The 21,273-nt window shown below is 46.6% G+C and overlaps 1 protein-coding gene across 1 annotated transcript in view; it reads right to left on the bottom strand.

Moving 5' to 3' along the window:
• Positions 1-1,102: 1,102 nt before the first annotated feature.
• Positions 1,103-21,273, bottom strand: part of slc43a2b (solute carrier family 43 member 2b) — a 31,853-nt gene continuing 11,682 nt past the window's right edge. The window contains exons 6-14 of the mRNA XM_088906913.1: positions 15,409-15,501; positions 14,635-14,768; positions 13,687-13,889; positions 10,802-10,948; positions 7,379-7,517; positions 6,498-6,630; positions 5,870-5,943; positions 4,606-4,729; positions 1,103-3,870 (exon numbers count right to left, since the gene is read on the bottom strand). Of these exons, the coding sequence (XP_088763039.1) occupies positions 3,709-3,870; positions 4,606-4,729; positions 5,870-5,943; positions 6,498-6,630; positions 7,379-7,517; positions 10,802-10,948; positions 13,687-13,889; positions 14,635-14,768; positions 15,409-15,501 (1,209 nt within the window). The 3' untranslated portion in view covers positions 1,103-3,708. The remainder of the gene's footprint in view (positions 3,871-4,605; positions 4,730-5,869; positions 5,944-6,497; positions 6,631-7,378; positions 7,518-10,801; positions 10,949-13,686; positions 13,890-14,634; positions 14,769-15,408; positions 15,502-21,273) is intronic.

The following is a 21,273-nucleotide window of genomic DNA, read 5'->3' as shown; positions in this document are numbered from 1 at the left end:
TTAGGCTTTCTTAGGGCACTGCAGTCAAACACAGCCCATTCCAAACTGGGACACCAAATTAGTGCTGCATGCCTGCTTTCATAAGAATAGTACAAAGTGCAAACAGGTGGCAGGCACTTAGCAGCTAACACAGTGATCCATCTGGGCCACAGGCTGTTAGGCTGGCATGGTAAGGAAATTGTGGGTGTACAGACAAATTCATCTTGGCTTTCCTCCTTTTCAATAAGAGCACAATGAAGTTTTCAAGTGCCTCTGAAAAGAAATAGTAGTGCAAATGTAGCACCCAGTGAAAACTGCGGTTTACTGAGACGTGCTGTGTAGATATAAATTGTGTATTGTGAGTGTTGCGTGGCTACTGTAACCTCGCGGTGTGGAAGCTTAAGAGGAGAGACAGTTTAAAAAAAAGGGAAAGAAAATTTTCTTGGGGGAGTGCTCATCGTGGACTTTGAGAGAAACCTGTTCTGCGTCTCTGTGCTCTTCCAGTGCCTTTTTAATAAAAATCCATAAAGGAGGGTAACGCAATTGTGGCAGAGATGAGGAGCTCTTGAAAGGAGAAGCAGTGTTATCCAAAATCATGACAAAGGACAATTTCTCTGCACACCCGTCAATGGCCTGTACTTGCGCTGCCCGGTGTCCAGTAACACCTGACAGTGCTCTATGTAGTAGTTGCGAAGAGCCCTGGCTTTCAGTGCCCAGGAAACAGCTTTTAACTTTGACTGACCCACTGCAGGAGTGTTAAGTGTCCTCACAGCTGGAGAGGACATTCGGATGTCCTGGATAGACACGTGCTGCCCGTCATCAAGAAGGGCAGGTTATTGCAGTGAAAGAGAAGGACACCTGCCTAGACAGTATAGCCCTCCTGCAGGACGTCCTCCAGGCTGTTATAGCCCCAGATGATTGGTGTGTTTCTCTAATCAAGATTCACATACCCACGTTTCTCCTAATGCAATATTTCATCTACATATACCAGGCTATCATTTACAACGAAAATCTCAAAATATATTGCAGATAAATACAATAGAAATAACCTACAGTTTATATAGAAATAGAGGGAAAAAACTAACATGATAAAAAACAAATTTAAAAATGACCACAGATATACTGGACAAAACCATTTTATCAATACACACTTACACATCATGAATCCGCCTTATTTGGTAGTGTCTGCAGGTTTTGAAGTATTATTGCTTGCAAAGTGTACAGTCATTCATTTTCACTTTGAGAACCTCATTTAGCTTCGTGATGTGGTATACAAACAAACAGGCCAGAGCAAGCCAGCATACAAACAATGCCCAAATTACTCTTGCTTAATCAGAAACCTCTATGAACCATATATGGCACGGGCAGCCTATCCTGTATTCGGAGTGACACATGTATTGGGCAGCTCGCTACACAGCCAGTCAGGTGTGACCTGCTGCACTGGAAGCACATGACTGATCAGCTTGGCAGCAGAGCCATTGCAGAGAGACTCAAGCTGCACAGTGTTGATGCTACAGTCAGAGGAGGGGCTCCTGCCTGTGTCCTGGCTCAAAAAGCCCCATGAGCTCTCAGCACACAGCGCCCTGAAGCAGGAGGGACTGCAAACACCTGGCTGTGAAGCTCATTTCTCACTCCTGTCAGTACAGGGAAAATGGGCTTTTATCTAGTCTAAAAGAGCTTCCAAAAACCGCACCATGTTTATGGTTGTCAGAACAAAATGCTGCAAATCTACATCCTGAAAAACACAGCATTTGTGTCAACCTCACCTACACTGAACTGCATGGAAACAGACTTCATCTGGATCATGTCTGTTTTGCACAGTTCAGTTCTTCTCAGATTGCTGTATTTAATGTTATTGTTAGTTTGTTTTTCTAAATAATTTGAAATTAAGTATCCGTATTCAAAACCAAGCATGCAATGCTGCATATAAGGAATAATCTCCGATTAATCTCCTTCAGTAAGACTCTGGTCAGACATTCATCTATACTGACAAAGAGATCACTTCGGATCACTGCTGGAATGCAGCTTGTTGGAAGTCACATTTACAGATAGAAGTCATGGTTGTGGCACATCATTTGAGAAAACAAGATGCTCCTGGAGTGGTGAGGGCTATCTCGGGGGGGGGGGGGGGGGTTGACAGCAGAAATACGTGACCCTGTCTGGTTTTTCTCTTTGAATTGAAATGAACAAGCCTGTTCTGCATGTGGATCAATCACAGCACCACACAGATCCCCTTTCCAGTTATAACTGATGGAGATGCTCACCCCTGGCACCGAAAACAGCCACCTGCTGCTTTATTAATGACAGCAATGCCTCAAAGAAGCAGTCTCTGCATGAAAGGGATCGATAGCTATTACTGTTATGTATCGTGCAAACTCTGCTCTTAGCAATGTTTCTTTATTAACAAATTGTCTGTGTCTACAGTACCAGCTCAAAGAAGAAGTGATTTAGCACCTGTGGTTTCTAACAGAGTGGCGCACGCCTTGGCCCCTGTCTGTGGGGAAGTGCACACCCACTGTCACAGCACCGATTACCAGCAGTGTGCCGTGATGCTCTGAGCACTGTGGAGTGTTCTTCTGCCAAGGGGCATTATTATTCCTGGCATACTCAGGCAGAGGGGTGGCCATCACCCCCATGGTCATTTGCCCTGATCTTACATGCACATAAGCAATAACACGTCTGCTTTAACCGTGCCGTTCTGCGAAAAACTAAAGCACAAACACTTGGGTTGATTACGAGCTCTGCAATGCTGGCCGAGGCCGATGGGTGCTGCAGGTCACAGCTGTAGCTCATTGCTATCGCCTTGCACTCAAAAGGCTTTTAAAATTAAAGAGGGACATGGCTCTAGAGTTGATTGTTTCCTGTTGTTGTACGAGTGGTTTTTTAGTTTTTAAGCATGAAGCTCGACTGTCAAACAGCTTCAGCTGTTCATTATGCTGCAACACTGCAAAAGCTGCTCCTTTCAGAACAGACCCTGTGTGCCACCAAGTCGTTCTTAATACACACGTCAACTCAGTTTAATCATTTAGACCTACCGGCTCTTTTATTGTCTTAAAATGATCCTTTTCTATATAAAAAAGGTTTAGCACCAATATTGAAGAAGACTATTAATCACTTTTGTGGAAAATCACAAACAGCACTAGGTACAGCTTTCCTTTTCAGTGTGTTTGTGAAATTCCTAACAATTTAAGAAGCAAAATTCTCATTCTTGCACTCTATTACTGCTCATGGCCTCTGTAAGAGAATTCTTTCATCACACTGCAGTTCAAGAGGTATTGCAAAGATCTAAAACAGTCTGCAGTGGTTTTGGCTGACTTTTGAAACAAGCTCTGATACTGTGAGTTGGTTTGGAAAAGATTTCAAACAAAAAAAAATACTCAGATTAGTTTTAGGCTCTTCCTTTTTTTAAAAAAATGAATGAATTCACAGTATATGCTCCAGTTAAAGTCCTACAAAACTAAAATGAAACACAGAGGATACAATTAGAGAGAATCTAACACTCAGGCCAACGAGGTTGGCTGGTTCCTCCCAGAATTCCCCCGGCTCACCCAGGTGCCTGAGTCAGCCCTGCTCAGTCTGGTCTCCAGGGGCCGTGCGGGAAGTGGCGCTGTGAAGGGGTGTCATGGGAAGGGTGAGTGAGTGCGAGCGGAGTGAGGGACAGTCACACGGAGGACACCATGTGACACCGAGAGTCCTCTCTCTCTCCCCCCCCCTCCCCTCTCGGGGACTTTACACGAAGGCTTCGTGCGCACCGCTGCCGTTGATCTTCAGGAAGATCTTGGCATCCTCCGCCTTCTGCTTCCTCTTCCTCACCAGCTGCCGGCGGAAGCAGAGCAGGTAGAGCGGCAGGCAGAAGCCCAGCATGCTCAGCCCCAGCAGCCCGATGTTCACCTGTTGGGAGACAAAGAGTGGGTCAGCGAGAAGTTTCCGAGCCAACCGAAGGCCACATCCCGAGTCCTGTGTTCAATCCATGTCACAATGATCACAGAGCGGCAAGGGGCAGGGTTTAAAGAACCGACGCCCCAACATGTCTCAAAAGGAAAGATGCCCACCATGAATTCAATCTCAATATTCATGTCTGCCGAACCTGAAAAGAAATGTCACCACAAAGCAGTGTTTGAAGCTCGACACCGAAAACATGACTGAAAATGTCTTTCCATGAAGAGCAGCAGGAGTCTGGAAGAAACTACCCATCCAGCTGCAGAATCCAACTCTCTGGGAAGTTCCAGAATCAAGCTACAGGATATCCAAGATCAATGAGCCACCAGCATGCTGCCCACAAGCTCGATCAGACAAACGGCCGCCTCTTATTTAACTTGTCTTGTGTTGTTCTACCTATGGGATATGGTGCTGAGGAAAAGTTACTTTTAAAAGTTGTTGTGTAAGGCATTAGTTTTTTTAATTAATAAGAAATTGGGAGAGATTTTTCTTTTAAGAGGCAATGTAGTACTTTACTTATGTAATTATACACATCCTACGTCGATCATTTTAACTGATGACTTGTTAAAATGGTTTTTCCCCCAGCTTCTTGATCATGATAAAATGTAACCCTTGCACAAGTTACCACCCGCTTGGACTGGCGTTTAAAGTAACAGCCCCCGAGGGGCACGAGCGCCGACGTCGTACCCAAAGGGGGTCCCCGTTCAGGGGGCCCATCATGGCCGTGAAGAGGGGCTGCTGCAGCAGGGCGAAGAGGGCACTGATGAGAGACTGCATCCCCGTCAGGCTGCCGAACTGGGTGGAGGGGTACCTGCCAGGGACAAGGGGCTGGTTAGGGTGGCAGCACGGGCCCCAACAAGCAGACTGTCACGCATTCCACAGGCACTCACAAACGCCGTCACATTCCCATGTGCACCCACTCACACAGACGCTCACGCCACAACTAATCTTCCCGTCACCTTTCACTCCTGTCACTACTGTCGCCCTCCTCTTTTCCCTCACCATCGCTCACGAATTCTGATTCTCTTTGGAGCTCTCTAGTGCGCGCACCCTTCTTTCGGTTTTTCATCTCACTGTTGCTTCATGGACTCTCGCTAGTTTCTGACCTCGTCCCTGATTTTGCAATTTGGATTTCGTTGTCTCTATTGAACTGTCCCAGCCCGGTTTTTTTACTTTCGCCTGCCCATTGATTTTTGAGCATAAGGACTTGCATTTTTGTAACATTTGCTATAAGGACTTCCTGCAACAGCGCAGGAATATCACCAACTTGAACCCTGCACAGGGTCTTTTTTTTTTAGTATAACGACTGCTAACACAGACGTGGTAAACTGAAAAGGAACGGCCCAGGTCAGGCCCTCTGGCTCTGCGTCAATTATTTTAACTTTGGATTTCAACTTCTCATCTTAGAAAAAAAACACTGCAACTCTGGAAGCAGTTCAAAAGAAGAGAAACTAGGTTCATTCCTGGCCTGTCTTTACAAAAAGAGTGTCTGGGACTGCAGGCGCTCAGTCCCCCGAGTCCTCTGAAGCAAGACTAGCCGAGATCTTGGACCAAGAAGCTACCAGCGAGCAAATGATTAAGACTGGCTGAAAGGACTCCTGGCATGTGTTACTTTCTTACATTCGTAATACAAATGTCTGGGACCTAAATTTGTTTAGTTTGAGCTACACATTCTGCACAACAGTAGGTTGCTGTTCATTACATTTTGATGTCTTAGAAAACTCAGGAGTCCTGAATGCCCCTTTGGGTCTTATCAGGGTCAATTTGCACAGTAAGTTCGGGTTTCTTGCCCTGTTTACACCACACATTTCCTGCACAGCTTCCTGTAGTTCATTATCTATCCCCCTCTGCCTTTTCCTATTTCACTGTGCTTCACTGCACTGTAAACCTCAAAGAGGCTCCTCTCACACTAAAGCACATGGGCTCCTGGTGACTGAAGATCTGCACTTACACAGCAGCGTACAGCCCGCCCACAGCAGAATGGATGAAGCCTCTGACTATGGTGTGCAAGATGAATGAGACTATCTGAAAATTAAACAGATACATTGCATTGCAGTATGAACATTCCCAATACAGAGGAGACAAGCATAGAAAAACACAGCAACAACAACACGTAAGACCTGTTTTTGAATATAAGGCACACATCTTTTGAGCTATTTTTTCCAAAGTAACAGTTATGTAAGTCTCCTGCAGTGCGATGCGGCTGGCCTACACTGCAAATGTGTGTCCACTAGAGGGCAGTGCTGCTCTGCGCTGTGCGCAGACTGCAGATGTTAAGGGAAGTGAGTTTGGTAGTTAAAATGGCAGCAGGTTGACTTTACCCTCTGGCTTTGTTTTTGTCTGCAGCTGACTTTGACCTGGTCCACACCCAGATGAACAATTGGGATATCAAAGAGATCTGTGCCTCTGATTTACAGTAGCTCAGAGAGCTCTCAATATTGCACGCCAGCAGTAAGGTTGGTTGTACTGCTCTGCTGCTTATTACAGCAGATGTGATCGGGTGCGCAGCTCTAGACAGGGGCTCTTCTGGGCTGTGCAGCCCTTTCAGCCCGAAAGCAGGCAGAGAGGGCAAGGCTCACCTGCAGGTGCAAGTCAGGGATCAGGCAGGTGACCCCAAAGCCCACTAGCAGCAGGTTGGTGAAGATAAACGCGCGTGTGGCATTGGTGATCTTCTGGATCTGGCGATCCCGACGCTTGGGCGGATTCTGATCCCTGGGAAAGAGAGGGAGGGTGGGTGCACGGAGACAGAGTTAGTCTCTCAGGACACTGAGCAGGTCTTGCATTCCAATCCAGGTCACTTACAAGAGGACTACCTCTCATTGGGGGCAATTTGGCCAACTAAATGGATGCTCTACTCCTTTCAGTGCAGACAATTTGAGAAGAGGACAACATAATGGGTATTCAGGCCTATTCAACATAGAGAAAGGACACAAGGAACGTGTCTCTTGTCTCCAGCAACATTAACCAAAGTGACTTTCACAGTACTGACTTCTGTTAGCTGACAGGCAACAGGTCTGCATAGAGTAGAGTAGTTTATTGCCTTATGTACATGTACATTGGATTTCATGGGGAGCTTTCTCAGTGCCTAATTTCCACTCTGAGGAGCACAAGAACTGCTGAAAATATACAAAATTATTGATTCAGGAGCTAATTAACTTCCAATCTGCTATGAAGAAAACTGGCTAGGGAGGCACTTTTCTGATCTCTTCACAGATCAGCATACAATAAAGGAAAAGACTAAGAGGAAGGGATAGCTCTGGCCGTTTCTGCCATCACACGTTTTCTGGGGCAAAACCAAAATCAAGTGAAGCCGAGTACTGTGAAGGAATGGTAAAGCAATGAGGTAAATATGACAGAAAGCACAGTAAACTACAGCTAAACCCAGTGTGATACTTTCCCCCAGAAGCCTGTGAACCCTGCGGCACTGTGCCTCTCTCCAGGCTCCAGCACGGAGACTCACTTGCTGGGCTCCTTCTCGTGGGTCTCACTGTCTGAGTCTTCACACTCCTTCAGCTTCCAGTCCATGATGTACCCAATTACAGGAGCTGTCAGCAGGCACAGCAGCTGCAGAACGCCGAAGATCGTGGTGTACAGACTCACTGAGACAGAGGGAGAGCATCGTCAGACAATAGCTTGCCATCAACTTAACTATCAACGCATTTTCAATATTTTAAAGAATTATAGTCCACTTCCTATAATTGTGGCACTCACTGACAGATGTAAGTTCTAAAATTATTACTACCTGGTCATGTTGATGCATAAACAGTAAGTGTCTAATGACTGGGGTTTGAGTTCTTGTTATCATCCGAATGCAATGACAGGAATAATCTCCACACCAGCACTGTACGTCAAACACTGCAATACGGGTAAGGTGACAAACTACAGCTCTTCCCAAAGTCATGCATGCAGTGGGGGATTAACCCTTCGAGTTCTGCTACCAATGAGGTGAGAGTGAGGAAGGAAAGGTGGGGTCATGATAGAGATGTACAAAACAGATTTCCTGGCCAAAACTGAATAACCTTCAAATAAACAATACTTAATTGCAGAAGGAATGGTCCTGAAGATATCGCAGAGGAATAATACAAACCGGACTTGCTTTTTAAATCGAGTTTTTAATTCCCCTGAACAGATCTGAGTATTTTGTACATCTCTAAATTGTTAAATATGAGGATTCTCGTCTGGCCTAGAAGCTTACCCACTTCCATTCTTCCAACTGTAAAGCAGCAGAGCATTGTTTGGAAAAAGAGAGGGGGGGGGGAGAGAAATTAGCAAGGGCATTTGGAAAGCAGGAAGTGCTGGGGACACACTTCTTTAGGACCCCAGCATCCCAGAGTGCACCACTGCTGGAAACATTGCTGTCTTTAGGTTTGAATAAGTGTAGCTTTAAGCATACAGAGGCTCCAAGGAGACCTTATACAAAAATTCAACAAATAACTGATGAACAAAACAATGATGAAAGAATATTTAAACTATCTGATGAACCTTCAAAATCTCTTCAACTCACAAATATTTACAGAAACAAATCTTTATTAGGAAACATGTTTGTTTTTTTTAAATTAAACTAAAACTAGTTAATCTACAATAATATTTACCACTGGTTTTTCTATGTTTTACAGCACTAGTCTTTGCTACAACCAGGTTTTATAATTATGCACTTGTAACAATGTCATCAAAGCACCAGCTTCTAAACAAAGACACTCGCTGTGTTAAATTATTGCAGTGGAAATGATTGGGTAGACTGGTAACACCCTCGGCTTTCAGATTCCAGCCAAATCATTGCTAGCAGGTCGTCAGAGTTTTACTGGAGTCAGAGTGAACAGAAGAGGAATGAGGTTCATTTCTGACCCAAGACTCACTCTTCAAACTGAGCAAACATTGATGTGAAACAGAGCTGTGCCCTGCAGCGGTGCTCTGGACAGCAGTGGGCTCTTCCACAACCACAGTGAAGAGGACTTGCACTGAACTTCCCCTCACTGCAGCAGAGGGAGGTCTCCCTTAACTCTCCACTGCCTCAAAGACAGGCTAAATGTTGCCTAAAAGTATGGACAACTGCTGATTTGTTTAATTGAAGAAGGTAGTCGTTTGCTGTTTCATGTCACGTAATTAATATTTAATATGCGGCTTTGCTATTTAATAAACAGGTGCCGGTTTGCGTGTTTGCAGAAAAGCCTGAGAACCAGTGCCCTTAACACACAGGACAGGCCCTGCGGGTCAGCACACGCAGCTTTAAATACAACAGGGCCAAAAAACTATTCCTAGAAGGTTACAGTATTTCCGCTCCAAGGTTAAACCTCTTCAGCAAAGTGATTTTTCATTACAATTATTTCAATCTAGTTACCAGCATGTGTTACTGCCATATTGCAGTAAGTGCTGTCCTGCACAGGTGCTTAGTCATCAAAGACAATAACTGTGACTGATGCCACATACTGCCTATGGCCGTGGAAGGCAGGACTTCCCTGGAGAGGCGAGGGCAGAGCAGCTCTCTGTGGAGCCTGGCAGTGAACATTACCCTCTGAGTGAACGGGGTGGCATCTTGCCAGCACCCAGGAAGCCCCCCCTGGCAGCGCTTGAGCAAAGGCTGATGCCCATCCCCACGGAGTGAGGCCATGAGCCCGGTTTCTCAGGTCTGAGTCACCAGCTCACATGTTGCACAATCCCTCTGCCTCAGCTGGCCGGTGCCGACCGGTTCCAGACAAAAACTCTTTTCTTTTCCACTTGAAATTTGCCCTTGACTGCAGGACACCTTTCCATTCGGGGAAGTGCCCTGCAGGACTTATCGAGTAATATCCTGACTGAAGAAAAGAACAGACCTTTGCAATGTAAGGCCAAGAGCGTGCTAAACTATTTAATCTGTGTGTCGTCATCAACACCCTCCGGTGAGCTCGTGCTTTACTGAAACTGCCCAGCAAGTCCTTCTGAAAAGCACAAAGACAAAAGGCCACTACAGCCCACTGCCTCTTAAAACGCTGCCTTGCTGGTATTGCTTCATTATGGCATTCTTTTAGGAAACCAGTGATCCAGATCCCGCCGGGTCACAACATAGAACACACACAGTCCCCATCACTCCTGAACTAACACATTGACCCAGATCCCACCGGGTCAGAACACAGAACACACACAGTCCCATCACTCCTGAACTAACACAGCGACCCAGATCCCACCGGGTCAGAACACAGAAGACACACAGTCCCATAACTCCTGAACTAACACATTGACCCAGATCCCACCGGGTCAGAACACAGAACACACACAGTCCCATCACTCCTGAACTAACACAGCGACCCAGATCCCACCGGGTCAGAACACAGAAGACACACAGTCCCATAACTCCTGAACTAACACATTGACCCAGATCCCACCGGGTCAGAACACAGAACACACACAGTCCCCATCACTCCTGAACTAACACAGCAACCCAGATCCCACCGGGTCAGAACACAGAACACACACAGTCCCATCACTCCTGAACTAACACAGTGACCCAGATCCCACCGGGTCAGAACACAGAAGACACACAGTCCCATCATTCCTGAACTAACACAGTGATCCAGATCCCACCGGGTCAGAACACAGAACACACACAGTCCCATCACTCCTGAACTAACACAGTGATCCAGATCCCACCGGGTCAGAACACAGAACACACACAGTCCCCATCACTCCTGAACTAACACAGCAACCCAGATCCCACCGGGTCAGAACACAGAACACACACAGTCCCATCACTCCTGAACTAACACAGTGACCCAGATCCCACCGGGTCAGAACACAGAAGACACACAGTCCCATCACTCCTGAACTAACACAGTGATCCAGATCCCACCGGGTCAGAACACAGAACACACACAGTCCCATCACTCCAGCCTCAGAGGCCTGCTCTCACCTGTGTCCAGGTTCCCGTCGACCAGGGACTCCAGGATGTTGTTCATGGCCCCCATGTAGAAGAGGAGACGCAGCTGGGTGACACACATGGTGATGAGACTCAGCATGAAGATGGGGCTGAAGATACTGCGCATGAAGGATGGCGACTCTGAGAGGGAGAAGCAGAGACACAGGCAGGTCAGCAAGCTGAGGGGTGTGGTCACCAACACAGAGACACAGACAGGTCAGCGAGCTCAGGGGTGTGTGGTCACCAGCGCAGAGACGCAGGCAGGTCAGCGAGCTCAGGGGTGTGTGGTCACCAGCGCAGAGACGCAGGCAGGTCAGCGAGCTCAGGGGTGTGTGGTCACCAGCGCAGAGACGCAGGCAGGTCAGCGAGCTCAGGGGTGTGGTCACCAACACAGAGACACAGACAGGTCAGCGAGCTCAGGGGTGTGTGGTCACCAGCGCAGAGACATAGACAGGTCAGCGAGCTGAGGGGTGTGTGGTCACCAGCGCAGAGACACAGGCAGGTCAGCGAGCTCAGGGGTGTGTGGTCACCAGCGCAGAGACGCAGGCAGGTCAGCGAGCTGAGGGGTGTGTGGTCACCAGCGCAGAGACGCAGGCAGGTCAGCGAGCTGAGGGGTGTGTGGTCACCAGCACAGAGACCACAGGCAGGTCAGTGAGCTGAGGGGTGTGTGGTCACCAGCGCAGAGACACAGGCAGGTCAGCGCGCTCAGGGGTGTGTGGTCACCAGCGCAGAGACACAGGCAGGTCAGCGAGCTGAGGGGTGTGTGGTCACCAGCGCAGAGACGCAGGCAGGTCAGCAAGCTGAGGGGTGTGTGGTCACCAGCACAGAGACCACAGGCAGGTCAGTGAGCTTAGGGGTGTGTGGTCACCAGCGCAGAGACACAGGCAGGTCAGCGAGCTCAGGGGTGTGTGGTCTCCCACATATACACCCGCACAGCTCAAGCTGCTGCTAACATTCCTTTGCTAAGAAATGACCCCAAAACAGAGACTTAATTCTGAGTGAGGACAGACTAGTATCATAACTGGAGTATACAGCAGAAGAGGAAAAATGCACTTATTGTATTAATTATATCCCATTTGCTCCTAGATATTGGGCTGGAGGCATGCCGATTTAGATTAGGCGATATGAGTTACTCTTCTTATCCACAGCAAAACAGAGAACAGTTCAGTTAATGTTCCACTTTTCACTAGAGTCAAACGCACTGCCTGGGAACATGCTTACTGATGCAGAAAACTTTATGGTCATATTACAGCTATATTCTTTTATTATAGTGAATGTCAGGAATGTTCACTGCTGCCTTTCAAAGGCTAAGAGCCAGTGAGACTGTTATCCTACAAGTTATCACCCCTGTATACTGTATTTCTCATTTTAAAGTGCTACATACTCAGAACTTTCTGCTCCTTAACATCCAGATGTTTGCTCCAGATCTCACACCTGGAACAGCGGGAGACTAGCAGATTTCATGTATCTGCCCCATTTATCTCTTCCCCCATTATTCTCTTCTCTTTACCAATTAATCTCAACAGAGACCTAGATTTAGTGCTGACCTGATGTGACTGTACAGTCTGTTTGGTCCTTTCCAGCATTATTCTAGCTCTGATGTAGCAGATAAAGGAAAAAGGGCTGACAGTTTTCTTCGATTTCTGTTTCCTACTTTGGTACAAGAATGTTGGCAAGACTAGAGTCTGGCAGAGAGTTGGATAGGACGCAGTGTGATATGAGTCAAAAATAACACATCTCTCCTTCTCACTGCTGACACTATACTGGAGAATCCAGTTCACTTACTGTCAGGTGTCATTCTAATTATTACAGAGCTTAAATGGGTAACAACTATCCAGTCTATAACTTTCAGATCTCCCATAAAAGAAACATTGGTAAATGAGGAATAAAGAACAATTTAATAACAAGAATCCAATCTCAGGTTATAATGGTGAAGGTCTTCAACAAAAGTAATTCATCCTCCATCCCCATCAATATTTTTTTTTTGTTATCGTAGATAAAAATCTCTTCAGCCTATTATTAATGCAAGTGTGAGGAGGCAGGGTAAGGGAGAGGTGTTGGAAACTGGACTCGATCCAGAGATTTCAGCAGTGCAATAAATATGGAAATAAGACACAGATGGAGATTAAATTTGCTTGCGTAACATTCCACTTTTTGCCTTGTTCAGAAATTTGCCAGCTCATCTGCTCAGCTTTTTCAGCCCATTTCCAGCCCCTCTGTTTTCTCAAAGGTAGAGACTGCAGAGGGACCTGAGCTGCGGTTGCCAGGGTGACTGGGGACCGCTGATGCAGTTGTCAGGGTAACTGGGATGAGAGTTAGCAGGATAAAAGCACAGCCCGGCAACTTTGGTTTTTCTGTTGCTCTTTTTTCTATCTGGTATTTAGTTATTTAAGTAGCTTTAACCACATGAACTATAGCAAGCAGGGGTAAGGTGGTCCCTGGGTATCCTCAGCACCTGCCTGGCAGGTACCCAAAAGCAAAGGAAAATGTTTAACCCTCAGTTTAAGCAGGATCACCACTCTCACACAACAGAACTTCTCTGACAGGACTTACAGAGGATCTGCTTTAATGTTTTATTATTAATAGTTTCATTAATAATAATAATAATAATAATAATAATAATAATAATAATAATACATATTTATAAGATTTTTGATATTTTGAGTTTTTATTGAGAGCAGTTTCTTGAAGTAGGGTTCCCTCTTCACAGCAGACTGATGTCAGGATGGAGGGCAGGTTTGAGAGGGTGATGCCACAATGGAGGGCAGGTTTGAGAGGGTGATGCCACAGTGGAGGGCAGGTTTGAGAGGGTGATGCCACAGTGGAGGGTGGGTTTGAGACGGGCGTCAACAGTGGCTGTTGCTGGGAGGTCTCCTTACCATCTCCCTGAGGCTGACACTTGACCTCCAGGTCGACAGTAGACAGGCACAGCTTGTTCCCATCCTGGGCTGCCAGCTCCTTGGGGTTCTGCTTCATAGAGTTGCCCACACTGAGCCTTCTCCCCACCGTCGTCACCTGCTTGTAAAACTGCTTGCCAGTAATCTTGTGGTCGAAGCCCAGCCAGCTGAACTTGATCTTCACTCTGCCATGAACCAGACCCACACTGTCAAGACTCACATCCATCTAAACAGGCAGCTCAAGAGTTATTTACTTTTCAAAGAAGTCTTTCAATCTAAAATGCAATAATTATTTCTTTTATCACTTCAATTTATGGTATTTTATAAATATAAAGGCAGATTCAATTAATGTACTGAAGCTATTTTTACAGATGCCTTTGTTTTAATACCTTATTTTAAAGAGATTAATAATCTGAATTGTTTTTCCTAAGATAAATTCAAAGGAATGCACGATGCAACTATCACATTACTGGGCTGCAGCTGCTACTACACAGTTTTCCATGAGGAGACAGTAGCACAAGCCCACCTCTAATCACAGAGATTTGTAATAAAAACAAATGTATGTGGGGCCGCATGGCTCTGCAGCCACTCAATGCAGCATCTGTCAACTTCATGGCCTAACAGAAGCACACAGCATGAAGGCAGTAATGAAAATATCACACAGAGCAGGAACATCTTTACTGCGAGAGAAATTAACAGGCAGTGGATATGGACTCAGCCCACTGTGAGCAGGAAAGTGCTGTGTTACAGTAAAGCAATTGGAGTTGTAGAAGTGCATTGGACAGACCCTGCCAGTGAAAACCAGCCCCCTTTGAACCCCTCAATAGACAGGCACATGTGTGAACGAGACTCACGTGTAGCCCATGTGTGTGAACGAGTGTGCGAGACTCACGTGTAGCCCATGTGTGTGAACGAGTGTGCGAGACTCACGTGTAGTCCATGTCCTCTGGGCCGGGGAAAGGCTCCAGGGGCCAGTTGAAGAAGCAGTTGATGAAGACGAGCCCTGCACAGGCTGCCCACACCAGCAATATGAGGATGAAGGTCACACCCAGGTCATAGATCACCTGTGGGGAGCACCAGGGAGGACAATGACGGATTTGTAACAAAAGAAAGGTAACTAGACAAGAGGTCCCCATTCTGCCCATCTGGGTGGGTAGTTGCTGGCAGTCAATAGATCCGAGGATCTCATCCATCTTGAAAGATGCCAGGGATCTCGGCTTTGACTGCCACCACCCTTTGACTAAAGAAGAGCCTTCTGTTGTTAGTCTTAAAGGCTCTTCTCCTTAGTATAAGAGCTTGAGAAAAAGAGACTTCACTGACTGCAGACAACAGGAGAGTTCAATAGGTCTCAAAAAGCACCCTCTGTCTCAGTTCACTTTCAGCAGCACTATTACAACATCTTTAGCATATACCTGAATACCAAAAATTTTATATCAGTCCAAAAGCAAAACCATCAAGCTGTCTGTGCTGATGCCAAAGGAACTGCAACATCCGGCAGTATAAACTCTTTCCAAATAAGAGTTAACTGGGAGAACTGGGAGACTGCTACAGTACTGCAGTGTATTTTCAGCAGCCAGTTGCCAGCTGGTACAATGTCTCGTGTGGTACAGCACAGTACCAAGACAGTGCCAAGGCCACTCCGAGCCTGTGCTGCAGTCCAGTACAGCCGTGGGGAGCGCAGACCGCAGGGAGTCCCACACTTACCTTGACACCTGGGAAGGTGACAGCAGAGGAGGCGTAGGAGCCGATCATGAGCGCGATGAAGGTAGAGCGCAGGTCCCCAAACATGTTGGGCAGCTGGGAAGACAAACAATCAAGCAGACACTGTCAGCTCCAGTGCCTGACAACCTGAAGCCTGCAGCACAGACTGTGCAGATCAGCAGACTAGCAAGAATAAACAGAGCAGAACGGATCTGCCTCTTTCTGCTTGTTACAGGTGCTGCCTTTGCTGGTGTTTTATTTTATTTTTGTGACATGGGACAGGGATCTATTTTTATTGCTTGCCCTTACCAAAGTTTGTCTTCCTATTTATCATCTTGATTACAAAGAACCTTGCTGACTGGCCCTTAAAAAGAATTCTGAAACATTTCAGATTGCTGAAACACTCAGGTCCATCATGAAGAGATATGTACATGCAGGTCAGGTTTTACGTGATAGTCTTGTATCTCAAAAGTGAAGGACATAATATTTTCTTTTCCATTTCTTGAATAATAGTGATAAACTGTCCACAGCTCAGACAGAGATTGGTTAGAATGAATATGATGAATCACTAGTCACTTAAAATCTTCCAGTGCTCTGGGAGAGATACAGTTAAATACGAAGGTACCTGAAGTGAAAAAGACACATTCTCTACCAGGACTCACTGCAGCGAGACTGTTTGGAAATTATATCAACTGCTTGTTCACCCACCTAGAACTTATGCTGCTCAGCTACAGCATTTTCAGATTACTGAAACAAGACAGATGGGATCCCAAAAATTAGAACAAGTTGAAAAACAATTTAACAATACATTGCATTTGTGATTGCAGAGGACATTCACCATGGCATTCATTATAAATAACAGTGCTTGCCTGGAATGATAATGCAGCACAGTACACAGTTATAGAGCTGTGTGAAATGAGAGGGGTGGGTGGGACTAGATCTCTGGGCTTGGTTAAGAATTACGTCACATGTAGTGGGCAGGGTTAAGCATGTGGGCGGAGTTTATCACATTTGTTTCTGTCAGCTTTTTTTACAATTCTCAGAAATTGGGGGTGGAGTGACAGAACAGCACATGTCCTACCGCAGATTTAACACCATTTGTTTTCAGTCGGGGTGAGAGAACAGTCTGTTCTCAACTTCCAGTGTAAACAAGAATCACACCGAGGCTGACTATCAGAGCAGAGACAGGGAGACGAGACACCGCTGTCATAAATAAAGATCTCACATTCTGATCAAGGATCCGTAGAACTGAAAAGTGCAATCAGGTCAGCAAAACATTTTCATTTGTGGCAGAAAAAAAAGAGTCTGACGACTTCAAGAAGAGATAAGTGCTGGTGCTGTGTGATGGAACAGAGAGGAAGGTCAACAGCTGCCCGAGTCAGTCAAGCAGGTCTGAGGCTGGCTGTTCTGTTCTCTGTCTGCTCGGGTACAGGAACACTCTGTGCAAGTATATCCCTGTCCCCTTTATTCTGCTATATTCAAGTAAGGCCAGAGCACCACGGGTCTGCACTGATGAAAAAAGTCACACACTGCTTGTATGACAGTGTGAATGTACTGTCTGTACGCAGGTATTTCCAGTCTCTTATGAATCTTGCTTGCTGTCTTTGAGTGGGAACAATCTGTGCTGCACACACAGATCTGTCTACACAGAAACTGGTGCTCTGCAGCCTCCGTCTCCTCACAGCCCTAACCTCTATTATCTGGTTTTTCTTATTCAGAGTAAATAAAAATGCAGTGAAGAGCTAACATAGCTACTTAATCCCTGTCACAGTTTCACCAGTCACTTTACGGTTTTCAACCTCCCCAGATGGTATGAAATCACCAGCTGTTTATCAAGACTTGAGCAATTGGCCCATAGCGACCCTGTCAAGCCATTGTCTATCTGCCCCTCTGTGTGACACACTGGGCCCCCACTGCAGCACTGCAAGCTCACACTGGCCCAGCGTGTCCCAGTGACAGAGCCTCAGACTCACACCAATGACAGTCCTGGCGTACAGGACTCCACCTGGGCACCTGTAATAGCTGGGCAATGCAGGAGGCTGTTATTTTTTTTAAGCTGCCTAAAAATTCTGGAGCACTCCTCTGGAAAAAATTAATAACAGGGACTGAAGAGACTCACAGCGTGATCCCCAGGTCAGCACAGATATGACTGTTTCTAACAGCACACGCAGAGCAGGGCAGAGAAAGAAGGCTGAGCTGGTCTCCTGTTATCTAACAGACTGCTGAGGCATGACTGAAGGGACATAACAGGGGAGTAATGAGCCTGAAGATGTGGCTAATGATTTACCTTTGTCCGTTCGCTGAACAACTACAGTTCCTGGGAGATACATCTATTACCCTTGAAATTTTAAAGTAAAGCAACAGGAAAAACCTAAAAGTAGTGGAAATACAGAACTGGAAAGAGCCTACAAGCGAGATGGATGTGCCATATTTACAGCGATGGCCTGTCAAATTGGAAAAAGGACTCGCGTTTGTCTTTTTCAGAGCAGCTGTTCCACTGGGTGGCCTTATCTCTTCCCCAAAACCACCGGGCAAGACTCCACCAATATTCCTGAGCAGAGTTAAAAAATTAACTACAATCCATAAGGGGAAGAAATGATTTCGATAGAAAGACCAGTTCTGTTTGTGTTGTTTCTCAATAGCTAAGCCATGCAAATACTGAAAACAAATTCGACAATCGACTACAGCAGAAAGCAGCACTAGCATGTACTTTCTGACAAAACAGCCTGCATGGTTTTAGAAAATGAGGAACGATACAGAGGTAACTCGTTCCCGATTCTTGTGCAAAGCAGAAGTTGTGCTGAGTCTGAGGTCAGCAGCCCATCTTACAGCAGGTGACCAATCCAGCCCCATCCAGACCAGCTCTGGAGAAGAGCGCATCGGCAGCAGCCCAGGCTCTAATCTGGTGGTGCTGATATCAGCGTTCCCTGGGAAGGCCAGAGCCAGTTTCTGTGTATTTCACCACTCTAGGTTTAGTCAGAGTGTGCTGTCGATTAAACAGGGAAGCATGAGGCTGGCGGGTCTCGCCAGCTTCCCTGTTATGACTCAGGGCCTCTGTAGAGCTGGTTCAAGCCGGTTTGCACATGGCAGGCTGTGCCCAGACCCTCCTGCTCCCTGTCATGTTTTCTGCAGGAGTCAGTCTGCATGCTCTGAGGGGCTGAGCAGTCACAGACCTGGCCATTCTGCTCCAAGTCTTAAAGGGCAAGGCCCATTTCCACGCCTCATGCAGAGATTCCTTTCCATTTGCCTCTGTATGTCCTCTCACCCCAGCCTGTTAATCTGGCATTAGCAATGCGCTTACTGTTCACTAAGCTTAATTATTGTACTGTGCCTTTATGCAGTCCCAGAAGTAAACATCTAAAAATAGAGGAATGCACATTCTGGAACAGCTTGTCTACAGACCCTTCATCTTTTGATGGGTCTTGCCGTCAGCTGCCCCTGGCTCTGCATGATGAGCAGCATGATTGCAGCACCATCCCAGGCTGAGGCTGGCTCTCCAGAGCCATGGGGTTACCGGGGAGGTTGAGATGGGGTCTCGAGTGAGGTGTGCGCATCGAAGATTTTCCTCTCCTTTCCATTGGCTGCCCTCCTCAGATTTCCCTGTCTTGTTTACCGCAGTCGGAGACTGCTGACTCTGCAGTGGAAGCCAGGGAAGGCAGCCAAAATCACTTCCTGTTCTCTTAGTCGCCCCCCCCCCTGAGTCAGGGAGCTGCTGGAAGGAGTGGAGGGCCTCCCTGGCCAGGCTGGACAGCCCGAGAACAGCAGGGGTTTAGCCCGACTCCCTGTCGCCCCCTCAGTGTGACTCCAGAGGCCTGGACTCTTGGTCCTTCCCAGAAAACAGCCCTGTCTGTGAGAAAAGTCACTGCTGGACATGTCTCTCCCTCTTTCTCAGCAGCCCCACGCCGCAGTGGCAAGAGTTAGCATTAGTCAGGGGTCTGTAAGATTTCCTTCACAGCTGCCTGAATCTCCACAAGAAAGAGGGTTAAAGGTGAACAAGCACTATGCCTGTCCGGCATCACTGGGCAGTTGACAGGGGTCACTCTGACTCGGCAGGACAAAACATCCACAGAGGCAGCCTCTGTCCATGTACAGCTCTGTGTGGGTGCCCAGGTGGCTTAGCCCACTCATGGTAATCATGCCACTGGACACCAGTGGAATGTGCTGTTACAGATCTACACCAACATGCATTGTGTCCTGTATTTCAGAAATAGCTACTTTAAATTTCAACAGATGTTTTCCAGAGTCTAATAAAATTAACTGTGGAGGAAAACTGCCTTAACTTCCCAATCAAACTATTGACTTAAGGACGTAATGATAAAAACTCCTATAAAAACTGAACAACTAAAAGAGAACCGTACATGCTATCTGTGACAAAAAAACAAGGATCATAAAAAGCCCTCAGGCCTCGCGCAAAGTTCATCATGGAGGACAACAACAACTGCGGAGATCATGGGACTTTCACAAACAGCCCGAGACTACACGCATGAACTTGTTCAAGATTCAAAGCCTTCTTTGGGAAAACCGGCTTTGCAGCAGTGTTATTGTCTGCCACAGCCGAGACCGAGAGCCTGAGAGGTGAAATTGAGAGCAGTGTTCTCAGGAGCTCCGTACAGCCAGCGTGACGCTGAAACAAGGTGACCTGATCTGCCCTTCTCCCGACTGGGAACTTCTGCTCTGGCACAAAAAAAAAGGGAACTTCTTCCAGCTCTGCCTGTGTGAGCTACACCCCTTCCCAGACAATACAGAGAGCACCTGGTCTGGGCCGCGCGCGGTGTGCCCCCTGCTGCCAGGATAAAGTCCGGTTTCCGCAACACTTCACCAGGAGCAACGCCAGTGACAACGGATGGCTGGAATAAAAGCCTCCAGGCCCAGGCCCAGGGTAATGGAGCAGAAAGCAGTCAGGGGTGCCTGTTTGCTGTAACCACTGGAGACACAGCACATCCACTCCCGGCTGGAGCCTGGAGACAGTTCTATCCTCCCTGTAGCCAGTCGGAAAACCGCCGGGCCAGGCAGGTGGACACAGGGGTTCATAACCTTTATCGTCACCAAAAAAAGCAATCATCGCCTCTGGCAATCTCTCCGTTTTAGAGATCAATTTGAAGTTCAGCTAGAGCTAATTCAATTATTTATCTCAGAAGATGATCAAATGCTTCCTTAACTGCTTATTAAGATTATACTGAGTGACCCAGCATTTTCCTTAATGGACCCCCTGCTTCAATGTCATTACAAGAACTGGCTGAAGACTGGCAGGTGTGTCCCTTAAGAACTAGTAACAAAACCTTTCATTATAGGAGATGAAAAAATGCTACTTAAGATGCGTCTACATCACATTTTACCTGTATAAAATTCTGATTCAACAATGAATTCTAGGATTTGTAGTATTCCCTAGTTCTCAAGCAGTCTTTATTTTTACTGCTTATACAACAGCAGTAGTCTACACTCTTCCAGGAATCTTCCAGGAACAGCCTGGTATGTTCAATCCACGTGTGTTTGTGATACAATATGTTGCAAAATACTGTCACAGTTGCTAGTGTTTGGTAAGCATCTGCATTTTTCCTGCAACAAAGACATTGTTTTGTCATTAATAAATGTTGCTAAAACAAAATAAAAAGCTCTCTTTTTTACGTCACCCATATAAGAAGCCAGCAGATTTACATCAGAGACTACAGGGATCAATGAGTTCAGTGCGAGTTGTCTGGACCAGGGATCTGACTCACAAACACATGGAACTGTGACATAGTTAGAAACAAACCAGCAGAATGACAGTCTGTTGAAGCAGCAGAGCACTCAGAAAACTCTATACTTCAGAGGTAAGCAAGCAGCAGCCAGGAACGTTACAGGGGAGGAAGTCCGCCCTCTGCAATCAGT

The sequence above is a fragment of the Atractosteus spatula genome, chromosome 27 (assembly GCF_055471065.1).
Source record: "Atractosteus spatula isolate fAtrSpa1 chromosome 27, fAtrSpa1.hap1, whole genome shotgun sequence".
In the NCBI taxonomy this organism is placed as follows: Eukaryota; Metazoa; Chordata; class Actinopteri; order Semionotiformes; family Lepisosteidae; genus Atractosteus; species Atractosteus spatula.
Note: the sequence above shows the minus strand (reverse complement) of the source record. Positions and strands in the feature narration are given on the sequence as shown.